This window comes from Opisthocomus hoazin, chromosome 22 (assembly GCF_030867145.1).
Source record: "Opisthocomus hoazin isolate bOpiHoa1 chromosome 22, bOpiHoa1.hap1, whole genome shotgun sequence".
Taxonomy (NCBI): domain Eukaryota; kingdom Metazoa; phylum Chordata; class Aves; order Opisthocomiformes; family Opisthocomidae; genus Opisthocomus; species Opisthocomus hoazin.
In genome coordinates this window covers 10,451,872-10,465,833 of record NC_134435.1, presented here as the reverse complement: position 1 = coordinate 10,465,833, position 13,962 = coordinate 10,451,872, and the positions used below count along the sequence as shown (strand labels likewise).

The 13,962-nt window shown below is 39.2% G+C and overlaps 1 protein-coding gene across 8 annotated transcripts in view; it reads left to right on the top strand.

Annotated features, from left to right (window-relative positions):
- The window catches only part of SFXN1 (sideroflexin 1), a 41,396-nt gene that overhangs the window by 25,786 nt on the left and 1,648 nt on the right, over positions 1–13,962 (top strand). For 7 of the 8 annotated variants that reach the window (XM_075441479.1, XM_075441476.1, XM_075441473.1 and 4 more), the window contains 7 exons: positions 371–541; positions 3,002–3,100; positions 4,845–4,920; positions 6,021–6,106; positions 7,352–7,479; positions 8,027–8,076; positions 13,324–13,373. In XM_075441479.1, coding sequence (XP_075297594.1) covers positions 371–541; positions 3,002–3,100; positions 4,845–4,920; positions 6,021–6,106; positions 7,352–7,479; positions 8,027–8,076; positions 13,324–13,373 — 660 coding nt within the window. Of the gene's footprint in view, positions 1–370; positions 542–3,001; positions 3,101–4,844; positions 4,921–6,020; positions 6,107–7,351; positions 7,480–8,026; positions 8,077–9,689; positions 13,374–13,962 lie in introns of all 8 variants that reach the window. The other variant, XR_012766039.1, reaches the window with a different exon arrangement.

The following is a 13,962-nucleotide window of genomic DNA, read 5'->3' as shown; positions in this document are numbered from 1 at the left end:
GCATTGCATTGGTTGGAGGAAGTAGTTAGTTAAATACCTGCAAAGTAAATTTTCAGAGTTTCACACTACTGACTCCAAAGATTTTTAGCTCTACATTTTAGCTCTAAAATCTAGTACAGGTTTGAGTAAATGGAAGTTTGGTGCTGGATATATCGACTCAGCCAACATAACCAGTGCTGGGAGTTTTGATTCTTTTTATTTCACCAGTCCATTTAAAAGCTGAAGATCTACAAGCTAACTATAAGCTAGATTAACTTAGTATGAACATCCCAAAGTCCTCTGATGCCACATTTGTTTCTGGAGGTTGGAGCGTTTTCTAACAGTTGTGCTTTTTGCTGTTGTCTTGTTTTGGTTTTTAACTTGTCCCAAGACAAGGTATCGTGGCACCTGGCTTGACAGAAGATGACTTGTGGAGAGCAAAATATATCTATGATTCAGCCTTTCACCCAGACACTGGTGAAAAGATGGTCTTGATCGGCCGAATGTCAGCTCAGGTGCCCATGAACATGACTATCACAGGTTGTATGATGACCTTTTATAGGTAAGTGATGGCAGTGTAACTCATAAAACATTTGCCTACAGATTAGATAAGTGAAAAATCAATGTTATTGTCAAAAGAGCATTTTAGAAGATTTATAATAAATATTTTTAAATGTAAAATTTTGCTTTCTTTTCTGTCTCTGCATTCCCTTACACCAATTAATGGCTTCCTCTAGAAGTAGTTGTTAGATAAGCCCTTAGCCCCTCTCCTGCACCATCCTGCTTTTTCTCATACTGGGAAAGTTGAATGTTCCAAAATCCCATCCTTGTAGGAGAGTTGTGTGGAGGACAAAGACGAGGAGACATCTGGGAATTTCTAATCTTAGAGATCTGGCATGTAGGATGTTCTGTCTGCCAAGTGAGTACTCAATATACTTCAATCCGTCAGTTGTGGAGTTACTCTGGCTCCCGTTTGATCCTTCCATTTCCTCAATAGTTCTTGAGTCAGCAGTACAATGAAGTCCACAGCAGAAGCCAGTATCATCTGTTCGTAGACTCAATGTTAGAAATCTTTTTGTGACACAATGCTTTGTTAGCATGAACTGGTGGGAGGGTCAGAGGAAATAACAATAGCGGTTTTGATGCTGAGATTTCACAAATTCTTGACTCACACTCCAGAAAGGCAGAGCCATTTTGAACAGTGCATATACATGCATGTGTTTAAAAAACAGTCGAGAATATGAATAAAACTATCAGTAGAGCTGCCTGTTCACAAGCACAGCTTCCTGTTAACTGGTAATTCTTTTATGCATGTTCTGTTATTATCTATAATATGTACAGCAGCTACAAACCTTTTCTTTGCATTATTGGTAGAGTCACTTAGATTTGAAATGAGGTCATTTGTTAGCCTGGAAGACATTGTTTTCTGTGGGCCAAACCCTCAGCAGCATGAACAGGATTGTATAGAAGTCCTTGGGTGATGCAGTGTAGCCTCCGTCTTACTGCACATGACTGTGTGCTGGTTATTGCTGGCCACTGGAAGAAGCAAATCCCTCGTCGTACCTGTGAGGGCTCTTGGGCATGCAGGAAGGCAATGTGACTCATGCCTGAGCTTTATAGCAGGCCTAATTTAAAGAAATAACATATCTTCCCTTTTCAGAACCAAAGCCTCATGACAGACACACATCTTCTAATCTAGCATCTCCTCTTTGCTTTCCTGCCTGTTACAAAACAATTGGTAAAACTGCTGCTTCTTGTTTAGCACTCTTCATTTCCCTGTCAGCCCTCCAATGAGAACCACATTCCTGTTGCCATTACTGCCTGTGTTATTAAATAATTTAATTAATTATAAGCTTTAAAGTCCTATGAAAAGTTATTTGAATGGTCAGGAAATAGTTTTCCATAGCAACTCTTATTTTTGGTGGTCTGAGTGAAATTCTGGTGGAGCAGAATCTTCAGTGGTTTCTCCACGGGGGGCAGAGTATGCGGTGTGAGTACACGAAGAAAGGTTTCCCCTGGTATAGTGTCCTAGCCTCCAACTATTTGTGGACCAAGAAATGTGTTTTATTTAATGTGTTTTATTTAATGGCCCTTGGTGGATTTTCGTAAGCTTGTCCTGTTGTTTAGGTATGCTACTAGTTTGAGAGCCAAGGCATTCATCCCTCCACAAGACAGCCCTGTACTTTGTGAAACAAATTGACTGTCAGTTTTGTTACATATCAGCATAACCATTTGTAAAGCGATTGTATCTGCAGTTTAGCTTGGTAAATTCTGCAACTTGTACAGAATATATTTTTTTCAATCCCCCTGACTCATGCTCACAAGTTAGCGCCTTTTTGTCCTAAGGCATCTGCATACTGGCACTGGCATAATTTATGAGGATTTCTTGGAGCTCTTTTTTTATTTTTAAATGACTGGTCATCTGGTTCATGCTGTACTGAACCAGATTAATTTCTGTGCGGTACCTGTACTTCTTAAACGTGCAGTTATTTTCATGAAAATAACTTTTCATTTTGGAGTTAAGTATCTTTTTATCTGGTTCTACATGCGACTGAAAGTTTTAATGTCACAAGGATTTGTTAAAACAATGACATCATATTAGCTTTTTGACGACTGAGAAGATAAACCCTGTATCCTAAAATCCACCTCTCAGTGACTTATGGAGCTTCTAAAGAGAAATAATAGACTGTAAAGGAATAATAACCCTGTAAAAGTATTCTAGAAATTAGAGAGTTTCATATTTCTCTGTGTGGTTTTTTGTAGGTGTTTGCTATAGTGCTTTTGGTACTATAACAAATCTTTGTCCCAAGTGAGCCTTGCTATTCAATTACAGTGCTTTTAAATCCTGTTCTTATAAGTAGCTTGTACTTTTTCGTTATTAAGACAGTATCTCCTTGACTGTACGGTTTCATTCACATAAACAAGAGCCTCTCTGCATGATTACTGCTTGCACTGTCTTTCCGTGCTTTGCCATCATTTCTCTGTGCTGTTTTTAATAATAGTGATTGTTTCTCTTTTCAAGAACGACACCAGCAGTGGTGTTCTGGCAGTGGATTAACCAGTCCTTCAATGCTATAGTAAATTACACGAACAGGAGCGGTGATGCCCCAATTACTGTCAGGTCAGACATTGAACCAGTTAATTCTGATGTTTTTATAAATTGTTCTCTGATGTACTGCAACATGGTTGGGCTTTAAAGGTTGAGGTGGTAAGGGGTAAGTTTTTTCGTCTATACTTATTATTAATTTGATATGTGCACACAAGAAGTCTGAGAATGATGTGGGCAAGAACTCCCATTTCTGCCATTAAAGATGAGCCTAAGCACCCTGTTCATAGCACTTAACAGCGCAGGATTTAATAGGAGTCTGTGTTGCATTGCTCAGTCAACCATTTGAAAGTGCTCATCAGTTTGGGCATGGGCAGCAGCCTAGGACATTGGGCACTGACAAGGACTGTCGTGCTTTAACCTAGCAGCTGGCAACTAAGCCCTGGACAGCCGCTTACTCACCCCTCTCCTTGCCCCGCAGTGGGATGCGGAGGAGAAACAGGCAAAAGGTAAAACTGATGGGTTGAGATAAAGACAGGTTCATAAGACAACAAAGGAAATACTAATAATTATAATAATGAATACGCAAAACAAACTATATACAGTACAGTCTTCTCACCGCCTGATGATCAATTTCCAGCCAGTACCCCAGCAGTGATCATGGAACCCGGAACTCACGGATTTCACAAATTTCACAAGATTCCCAAAAAAGACCAAACTCTCAGAAAAGTTTGAACTCACAGAAAAGAGAAAGAACTCCCTGCCCCCCCCAGCCAGCCCCCCTTTGTATACTGAGCATGATGTCTATGGTATGGAATATTTCCGTTAGCCATCTTGGGCTGGCTGCCTGGCTGTGCTCCCTCCCAGCTCCTGCACAGGTACTCGCTCATTAGCTGAGTGTGGGAGACTGGAAGAAGTCCATGATTTCTTCGCAACAACTGAAAACATCAGTGTTATTGACATTCTTCAGGTAGTAAACCCAAAACACAGCAGCTACTGGGAGGAAAATTAACTCTATCCCAGCCAAAACCAGGACAGTGTTGTACCAGGATATTTCTAAGTTGCAATTTTGTGTGGACCTTCAGGTGTCCCTGTGCCACCTTCTCAGCGCCCTGCAGTGTAGGACCCACCACACTGCGTGCTTATTTACAAAAAGAGGACCCTTCAAGGAACTGGTCTGCACAGTACTTGTTTCTACTTGAAGGCAAAGAGAGAGACTAAATAGATGCAGAAAGCTAGAAATCATGAATAGGGGACTGGAATTGCGGTGCTTAGCTTCCTGGTTTTGGGGCTGACTTACTTCTAGGGGTCTGGGAGAAGGCAGTGGACTCAAGGATATACAGACACCTCCTAGCTGGGAAGTAACTAAAGTATGTTTTAGGGCAGATTGGGTTGGATTTGGGTGTTAGCAGTATAGCCAGTCTGCATGTATGGGTTTCGGTACAGTTGACTGTAATTACTATTGTAGACATAGCCTGATTTTATTAGTTTAAGCAATTAGGAAATTAAATACAGAACTAAATCCTTCAAGGTGTTCATTCAGACACCTGAGAAAATGCTGAACAGATAGCAATGCAAAACCAGCAGAACATGATTCAATGTTAAGATGTTGCTTGCATGTGATTTTTACTGCTAGTGAAAGAAAAGTGTGTAATTTGGTGTCCCATTTGAATCTTCCATCCACATCTTACTGCAGTATCACAGAAAGGTCTACTTCTTGACTTTGAGGGGGGTGTAACTACATGTGTAAGATGTAATTAGTTTTAAAAGTGGCATAAATATAGTTGTGCATGTGCAAACATTTTTATTTTTGTTTTAGTCAGCTGGGAACAGCCTATGTTTCTGCTACCACGGGTGCTGTCGCAACAGCTTTAGGGCTTAATGCACTAACAAAGGTATTGCTGATATTTTTGTCCATTCTTAACTAAAATGTGGTGTTCTGTGAGATGCTAACGGCTCATTTCTCCTCCTGTGTATCTGTGTCATGTTGTGCACAGCTCCCACTATGGAGTTGTAATGGCCTTTGGCAGCTCCCTTCGTTAGATCCCAAACTTATTTTTGCCCCATGTAGATGGTTTTACATGTATTTCAGACAGCCTGTCCTCCTTATATGTATATCAAAGTCTTGTGTTTTGTTCATACAAACTATATCTAGTAAGGTGCCTTTTTTTCAGTTTCTTTTTAGATGTAAAAGTATCTAAAAGCATTTGAAAGTTAGTTGGAGCAGATACGTAATTACAACAATGTGGATTCATTATTCCGTAAACTGTATAAATGTGTTTTTAAGATGCAGTATCACTTCTGCAAACGTGGATACCTACTCTAGACTGTCTGAAGAACTTGTGAGGAGGTGCCACTTTTAAATGCAGAAAACTCACATTCTTTAAACAAGTGCACAACACAATCAAGGATAAAAGGTCCTTTACAACAAAAAAAAAAAAAAGAACAACACACCAGCAGAAATCTATTTTGTATCCCTCTGCTTATGCTTTGATGTACTGGGAGTGACATAGCATTGATAAAATATTGGAGAGACTATTGTGAGCAGAGTAATTCGGATTATACAAGACATTCACTAGATGAATAGCCTCCGTTCAGTGCCTTTAGATGCAAAGCAGCCGGTAAGGATGTTGCTGGCTGTGACCTTGCCAGCAGAGACAGTAAAGTCGAGGTCTGTTAGTGTTGCTGTTGGGCTGACAGGCATGCTCGGAAGCTGCCACTTCTCTGCAGTGATGCTACTAAGTGAAGATTGCTTTTGCCAGTCTCCTGCCACTGCTTAGTCTGAGAGAAGTATTTATGACTTACGCCGTGTTTGTTTGTTGCTTTACCACTGCCCCACCACTGAGTTTTCACTGAATTTTAATATAAAGGAAATAAGTCTGGTCTATCATTAACACGTGAAGCATTTTAATGTGACCTTTGGGAAAGAAAATGATTATATAATTATTTTTATTTTCTTTTTTTTTTCTTTTTTTTTTTTCTCTGTGTTTTACAGCATGTCTCACCTCTTATAGGACGGTTTGTTCCTTTTGCTGCTGTTGCTGCTGCTAACTGCATTAATATTCCACTAATGAGACAAAGGTAGGAAGATCAAAGATCACTCATTCTGGAAGAAAGGATGTTACTGAGTTTTTAGAGCTGCAAGTTACTAAATAAAACACATTATGTATCTTTAGCTTGTTTCAGAACCTTGCCAAAATCTCATGCGTGATCTTGTTTTGATTGATTGTGACAGGTATGAATAGAACATCCACATTCTCTTCAGATAAATATCCATAGAGTTCTTCAGTCTGAGATCTCAGAATCCAAGTACTGGTCCTTCAAAACTTGATCACGTGCACCCTTAAATACAAACTCCACTTTGGAAAAATAACAGTCATTTCAAAAATGGTGCTTCGAATCCCACGTGCAGAAGTTAGTCATAGAAGTCAGGCTCTACAGTTCTGTTTAATCATCTGAGGTTACAAAAATGCACACTTTCTCGGAAACAAAATTTCATACATATTCCAATTTGACTAGGACGAAGAATAGAAGTGGGGAAAAACAAGTTAAAGCATCTTCTTACAAACACAAGGTTACGGGCAGAAAAGGGAATATTTAAAGTTTGTATTTGTAAGTAAATTCAATCCATGGTAGTATTTTATCTCTTATAATAGATGAGGAGAAGAATAAAGGCAGTCCTCAGTGTGCCTGCCCTTCTGTCTGCTTCTCCCTCCCCTAGAAGTTCTCCCCAGGGTATGAGTTTAACACCTAACCCTGCACTTGAGCAAAAGATCTAATAGCGAATAAAACAGTTACAGAAATGTAGTTTGGTTTGTGCATCCTTTTATACTTTCAAATATGTTCTTAGTGGTTGAAATGAAAACTCAGACTAGAATGCCAGAGGGGAATTTTCACAAAGACTTCTGTTTTAGTTCTGTGAAACTCATCTTCCTGCATCTCCTGTATTGTCTGTGAGAAAGGAAACTACTTCCAGAGCAGTCCAGAGAATTCCACTTTTCTGAGTTGCTTTTTGAAGGATCCTCTCCCTTCTGTGGACTACAGAAATAACATGTCTTCTTTCTTCTCCCTTGGAATGCATGGGACCAGGCTCAAGCAGCAGACTGCTGTTACAAATATTCAGTTGTTTACTTTTCAGCATATTTTTCCCCAGATCTGTCTCTGCCTTTTGAAATTTTTGAGCCAAGGAGTGTTACAGACAGGCTACCTTGGAAAATAAAATAAAAAACATAATTCTTATAATTTTAGGGAGACAAAGATAAGGTGAGAAAAAAGGTGAATAAATGCATGTTAGTCACTGCTTTATTTTTACCGTTTATTCAACAGAGAACTGAAGTTTGGAATCCCCATCACAGATGAGAATGGAAACAGACTGGGGGAATCCACAAAAGCAGCTCAGCAGGCGATTACGCAGGTGGTTATATCAAGGATTCTTATGGCTGCTCCTGGCATGGGTAAGAATAACTGCAGTCACGTGCAGCTCCTGATTATCAGTTCCTAGTGTGAGAGAGAGCTTAAATTCTGTATAAGTGATTTTTCTCAGAGGTCAAATTATCTTATGCAGGCAGTATTTACATTTCTGTTAAGAAGTTCCACAAAGAAATGCACATTTCTTCCTGTGAAAACATCCACAGTGTGTCACACTGAAGTGCAGGAGAAAAGCTGTTGGGGTGCTTTTGCAGAAAAGATGCAGATAGCAGAGGAGTGGTAGCAAATTCTGCTTGAGTGGAATTAGTTTAGTGAAGAGTACGTGCTTTGACCAGTGGCAAGTTACTGAGCTCAGGTTTAGTTACATTTGAAATTCGAAGTCTTGCTTATTGGGAGAATCTTCCTCCGTATATACCAATCCAGTATCTTGACTTGGCAATGTGAAATGAAAGCTCAGTTAATGGCAAAAGGCTGTGAAAATTGTATTATTGTATTAGTTCATCTTAACAGAAAATGAAAGCAAAGTGCCTTTTTCTCCAAGGTTAATGTTGGGGTTTTTTTCCTCATTTGCAGCGATTCCTCCCTTCATAATGAATACATTGGAAAAGAGAGCATTTTTAAAGGTTAGTCTTAGATAATCTGTGTATGTGTATTTTGTATTCTAAGTTAGTATTTTCATGAATTTAAAATACTTTCAGAGTCTTCATATTTGCCTCCCAAACACTCTGGGAGGACATCACTGTAGCGCTTGCTTTACAGCTGTCGCTTTCTTTATGCCTTTCTTAGACAGAGATAACGTGGTACTTTTTGTCACAGTGCAAAATAACATTAAGAAAATACGAACATTTTTGTTATTTTTATAGTTGTTCTTAACATGCAGAGTTCCTCCTAGCAAATAAGCCTTCCTTGTACTGAGACTTAGAATACAGTTTATTAGGAAAATGTAGAAAAATTTAATAATGCTTTTTTCTCAAGATAGCAATAAGGAGGCTTTGCTTAGCTGCTGTAGTAGCAGTTTGACTTTGAAAACAACAATGGTAAAAATATCTTGAAAATGATCCTTTAAAATTTACTGGATGAGCAAGTGCAGAGTAGGTGTGGAATGGGCAGGCTTCTTTAAAGATTACTTATCCTATATTCTGTTTATGCTAATGTGGTGTGAAGTCGAACACCCGGTGGTAGTAAATATATAAACTAAATCAGAAATTATGCACTCTATGTGCATGAGAGGGTAAAGAACAATAATGAAATTAAGTATAGGGTTGTCTTAACACAAGAGGAATAATATTCAGATGAGGAACTCTGTAACTTTACCAGTAAAGGGAGTTTCTTCTTCACCAGCTGATACCACTGATTTACTTACTGCATAGCTCCAGGCAGTCTCTGCCTGTGAAACCCACCCAGCAAGCTGGGAACAGTAGCCTGAGAGAATCTGTCTCCTTCCTTTTAGGAAAAGAAAACATGGTCTGAGTCTCCAGACTCTCCCTTGGAGAAGTGGTTTGGGTGGGGACTGGGAGAACAAGCAGGGGAAGTTGCCTGATTTTGTTTGTCTAAGATAAAGCTTTCTAAAATATTTAAATTCTGTTTCTTGTTTTTTCTGCCCTTCATTTTTCTTGTGCAGAGTTAGAATACCCAGTTACATACACCATTTGAAAGCGCTTCTGTATATATAAATGTGGCACTGGAAAGAGGTCCCAAGTGTCTTCTAATTTTAAAAACTTTTTTTCCTGAAGTGCTTTACTTCCCTGCCCTGTTGTTAACAGAAAACACTGTTGCTCGGAATGTAATAAGGGGAAATGTGGCATTTGAGTTTGAGAGTGAAAGTCAGTGTGTGCTGCTTGTATCTCCCGAAAGAAGCGAGACTGCAGTGCATCCAAATACACCATTTGTCTGCAGCGTAAAGAGCCCTACACTGATTTGGCTAGTTCTTAATTGCTGGTTTCTGTTGACCCATACCCTGTTTGCAGAGTAGCTTTAATCAGCTTGTGATACTGTTATGTTCTTGAGGATGTATTACCCAGAACATTAACCTTTGTTTAAAAAAGAAAAATCATAAATTTAGAGCAAAGATTGTTTTATCTGTATCTGACGTGGGGAAAATGTCACAAGTGCTATCAACTCAACTGGCAAATACATGACATTTGTGAAAAAGTTGCGGCAATCCTCAGGGTTTGGAGACAAATATCTGTTGTTTTTGTGTGGTATAATCAATATAAGGGTGTTGTGAATTTTTCAGATCAGCAAAAATGAGCGATTTCTTCAGTGACTACTCAGTGGTCTTTGGTACCATCATGACCGTTTATGCTCACCTGTTCCTCCCCCTCAGCCTCAAAGACTGTGAGTTCAGGTGAAACACTGCTCTGCAGGTAGTCAGTGGTAACACGTCGTAGAGATTAGTATTAAAACCATTAAGGAATGAGCTGCATTTTTAACAAGCAGCTTCTGCATGTTCTCTTGAGGTTTCAGAAGCACCATCCCATTTGCGGTACTCCAACACCATCCACACAATGCTTTACTAACTCATTTTCCTTAGCCTTTGCTTTGCACACCATTACTCTTGAAAATAATTCTTGTATGCTTGCCAGAGCTTACTAAGCAACACACGAGTCCAGAAAATAGTCAAATGGTTGTGGAATAATGAAGAAAGTAGAATGATGTTCTGCAGTAAGACAGAGAGAAAGAAATGCTTCTGGAATGCTGGTCTCAGTGATAGCAGGCTATCATCCTATGATATTTGCATTAAGATGTAGGTTATATAGCACTATTCACCCCCCATATTCTGACATTGTTTTGTACAAGTACATTTTGATGGTAACATTAGCATGAATTAACAATACTCCCAGCAGTTATTGCTAGAAAATGACTCAAGAATATTTTTAGAACACAAGCACATACTGCTTCAAAAAGAATCTAATTATTTCTTGACTTGAAAAAAATATTTTTTCATATAAATGTGCTTTTGCTAAAGGCTTCAGCAGTGGCTTTGGCTGCCCTTTATGTGATGATGCAGCGTAGTAGTTCTTGATTAGGCTGTCTAATGTCTATGTTCATTATCCGTACTGACATACACTTCACTAGCTCTGTGCGGAACCAAGTTATCTGCTGCAGCAGGAGGATCCGTAAACAGTCTTGCCCTGAGGCCCAGCCTTTATAGATCTGTTTTAGTTACAGGTAACCCTTCTCCTAAAGAAAGATACTGTTTTTTCCATAGCAACTTCTGAAAATTCCAATCAACACTGAAGTTTTAATTGATTTTGCTACTCTTGCAGCTTCAGCTACTGTTTCTCTCCTGTTCTGCATACAGTATTAGCATTCAAGTTGATTCCAGAAATTTCCTCATATATCCTTAAAACAAGCTACTTGGGGTTTCTTAGTCTGCAACTAAAATAATACGTATTCAAAACTAGAACAGAGAGCCTTTTTTTTTTAAGCATCATTCTTGAATGTCTGATGCCTAAGAGTCCTCCATGCATTCCTAATTTAACTGTCATTTCATTTATTCATTTTTTTGAAACAAGGCATAGCTCGCCTGGAAAAGCTGGTGGATTTTGAGATCCAACAATGAAAGGAAGCAGCTAGAAAAAGAGCTGATTCTCATTATGGCTTTTGTTTGCTTAATGATCATTTCTCCATTTTCTCTGTTTGCACTAAACCACTAAAGATGCCATAAAGACATCTGGAAATTAAATCCTAATTCATCAGGAACTGCCGCCTTCTGGGGTTAAATGATAGCTCTCTAACACAGTAAATTCTTCTGCTGTCTTGTACCTTCTCCATTTTATCTCTTTGGAGGGATATAAGGCCTGCATTTCAGTTTTGCTTTATTGTTTTACATTGTTCCCTGGGCAACTCCCAATTCTTAATATTGATCTCCTAGTGTCAGTTTTACCTCGCCATCTTTCTTCATTAGTGCAGCCTGGTAACATTCTTGAAAAAGAAAGGCTGTAACTCAGATCAAGTACCTTGGCAAAAAATGTTCCACCATATGAAGCAGATGTTGTTTGTATTGTCTGTACTAGTAGACACCTCTCTCTCTCAGATTAATGACCAGCTCTGATAAAGGCATGAAACCATCTATCACTCTTATGACACCCGCCAACAGTCTTCTCAGTTATAAAATCATATTTGGGGCTTTTCTGTTATATATCATCTCAGGTCCCATGCTCACACTGCAATGCATAGCAGCCCTCTCCCTTAATTCTCCTCAGAGACTGAAGTCGCCTGCAGTAGAGTTTGGTTTGTGTTCCCAAATACATGTAATATTTACCAGTGCCCCAGTGCTACAGCCCTTCCATTGTCGGCCACGCCACCTCTTGTCATGAACTCTCCCAATGCACAACATGTAAAGCATTTGGAGTGAACTGATCTCAGCTGAGAGTCAAATGTTAAGTTGTGTTTACTGGAATGCCAGAACAGCAGAGCACTGCTGCATTCACTCTTTATCCTTCTTGCTATCGCTGTCTTTTTTCCGTTTGTTATCTATTGTTGCAGGTTATTGCTGAATTGCAGAGTTCTTCCTGCACTCATTTCTGGATTACAGCTTGACTCCAGGAAAAGAAAAAAAAAAAAAAAAGAAAAAAGAAGCAATCTTCTACATCATTTCTTCACCCTCAGGCTCTGGAGAAAGTTTAATCCACACAGGCTTGTTGTCCATGTCTCTTGCACTGCTCTGACCTTCCTTAGCACTAGGCTTTGTCCAGCCGAGCTTTCTGAATTTCTTTGTTCTATTTCTACTCCCAAATAGTGCCCATCTTTTGTTCACCAGTATCCCCTCTAACTTCTACATCTTGAAAAATGCTTCTTGCAGGAAAAAAACATCATCTTTGTTGCAAACATCATCCACTGTGACATGTGATTTTTAACTCATTAACTGTTTTGGTTTAAAATCAGCTTCCCGTTATCATAGCAGTTGTGTATGTCCTGCTTACTGGAGACAATGATTTTACTGTAGCAGCAAAAGGCCATTGCAGCACTGTCATTTAAACAGGCCTGGTTTTACTTCATTCGTAATTAATTTCAACTAAAATTCTAACATGGGAGGGAGAGGATTCCTAAATCATTTAAAGGCCTACAAGAACACTATCGTATTTCTTGGCATATGTTCAAGTTCTGCAAGATTTACAGTAAAGAGGAATATGCTAAAAATGCATCCATAGATTATACGATTCGTTCTCAGCCTTGTTTCCCCAATTCTTCTAACCTTTTTTCCTTTTAATGAAAGGTGAACTCTTGCAGAACTGGAGCATACCAGACTGCTACAGCAGCAAGTTCCTACACATCCGAGCGAATCATAAGACAGAAGAAAGGGCTAAGAGAGGCAGACTTACATTTTTCCTTGACACCTCCCTTATTTATGGTTGGTGGCTGCTGTAGCTGTTGCTCACAAAGTAGATCTCCTGTTTTAAGTTAAAACCATTTGATGCCGGTGAAGAGACAGGAGCTGTAACCAGACCTAGCTCTTCTTAGGGATGCCTGGGCAAAATTCACTGTGCCCTTAGGAGGTGTGGCAGCACCGCTCCCAACTTCAGCTGCGTTGCTAGTTGCTGTGGGCTCACGTGACTCAAAGAAATGGCCCATGTACTCAGGATCAGGCTGTAAGTAAAACAATCAACCACCTACTGCAGCTTCTAAGGGACACTTACTCAGGGTAGCAGTCTACATTGATATCACTGGGAATTTTCTTGATTTTCAAAGGGATTGGGCTCTCAAATTGGAGCTCAGCTTTAAGATATGCTGGTAATTGTTTTGCCCTCATCATGTCGAAGAGTCTTTTAGATACAATCTGTCTCTTACAATACAAGAATTCCAGGAAGGTGGGAAACAGGAGAGAAAAGATACCATACTCACTGTGTGCGGTTTATTTTTAACAGAGATTTCCTTGGATGAGTGCTCCCATTCAAGTTGGATTAGTTGGATTCTGGTAAGTGAATTCTCTGGGTTGTGTCTGCTATTTTAAGAGGTACTTGTAGGTTTTTTGGAGGAAGTAGCAATACTTGTACTTTGTTTAAAGAAAAAAAGTTGAGAGAGTTGATGAGGCTACAGCAGTTACTTCACTTCCATATCTGTAACTGATTATACCATATTAAAGTAAAGCCGTTAGCAATGAAGAAGCTGCCAAGAAAAGCAGAAGGAGGGAGAAAGAAAGGGAGTGGCAAAAAACAGCATGCAGCAGCTTGATTAGAAAAGATGCTTTGGCTGCTGCCACCATCAACAATAACTGGAATCTAATCCTGTAGGTTGATGAATTCTTGAAACATTTGATTAATGGAGAGGTTTGCTCTTGTCTAGCATTTTATATTGTCAGGTACACCAATGTAAAACACTGAAAGGGCATTAAATGATAATTTTATATACATTTGTAAGCATGGTATGGATGCATTTAGTACTACATAGTAGGTAAATTATTTCATAAGGTATAATGCAGTGAGAAATAAAGGTTACATAGCACACTTCACAGAACTTTACCTCACTGTATATAAAAAAAAAGCTTTCTGCCTAGAAGGCCATGC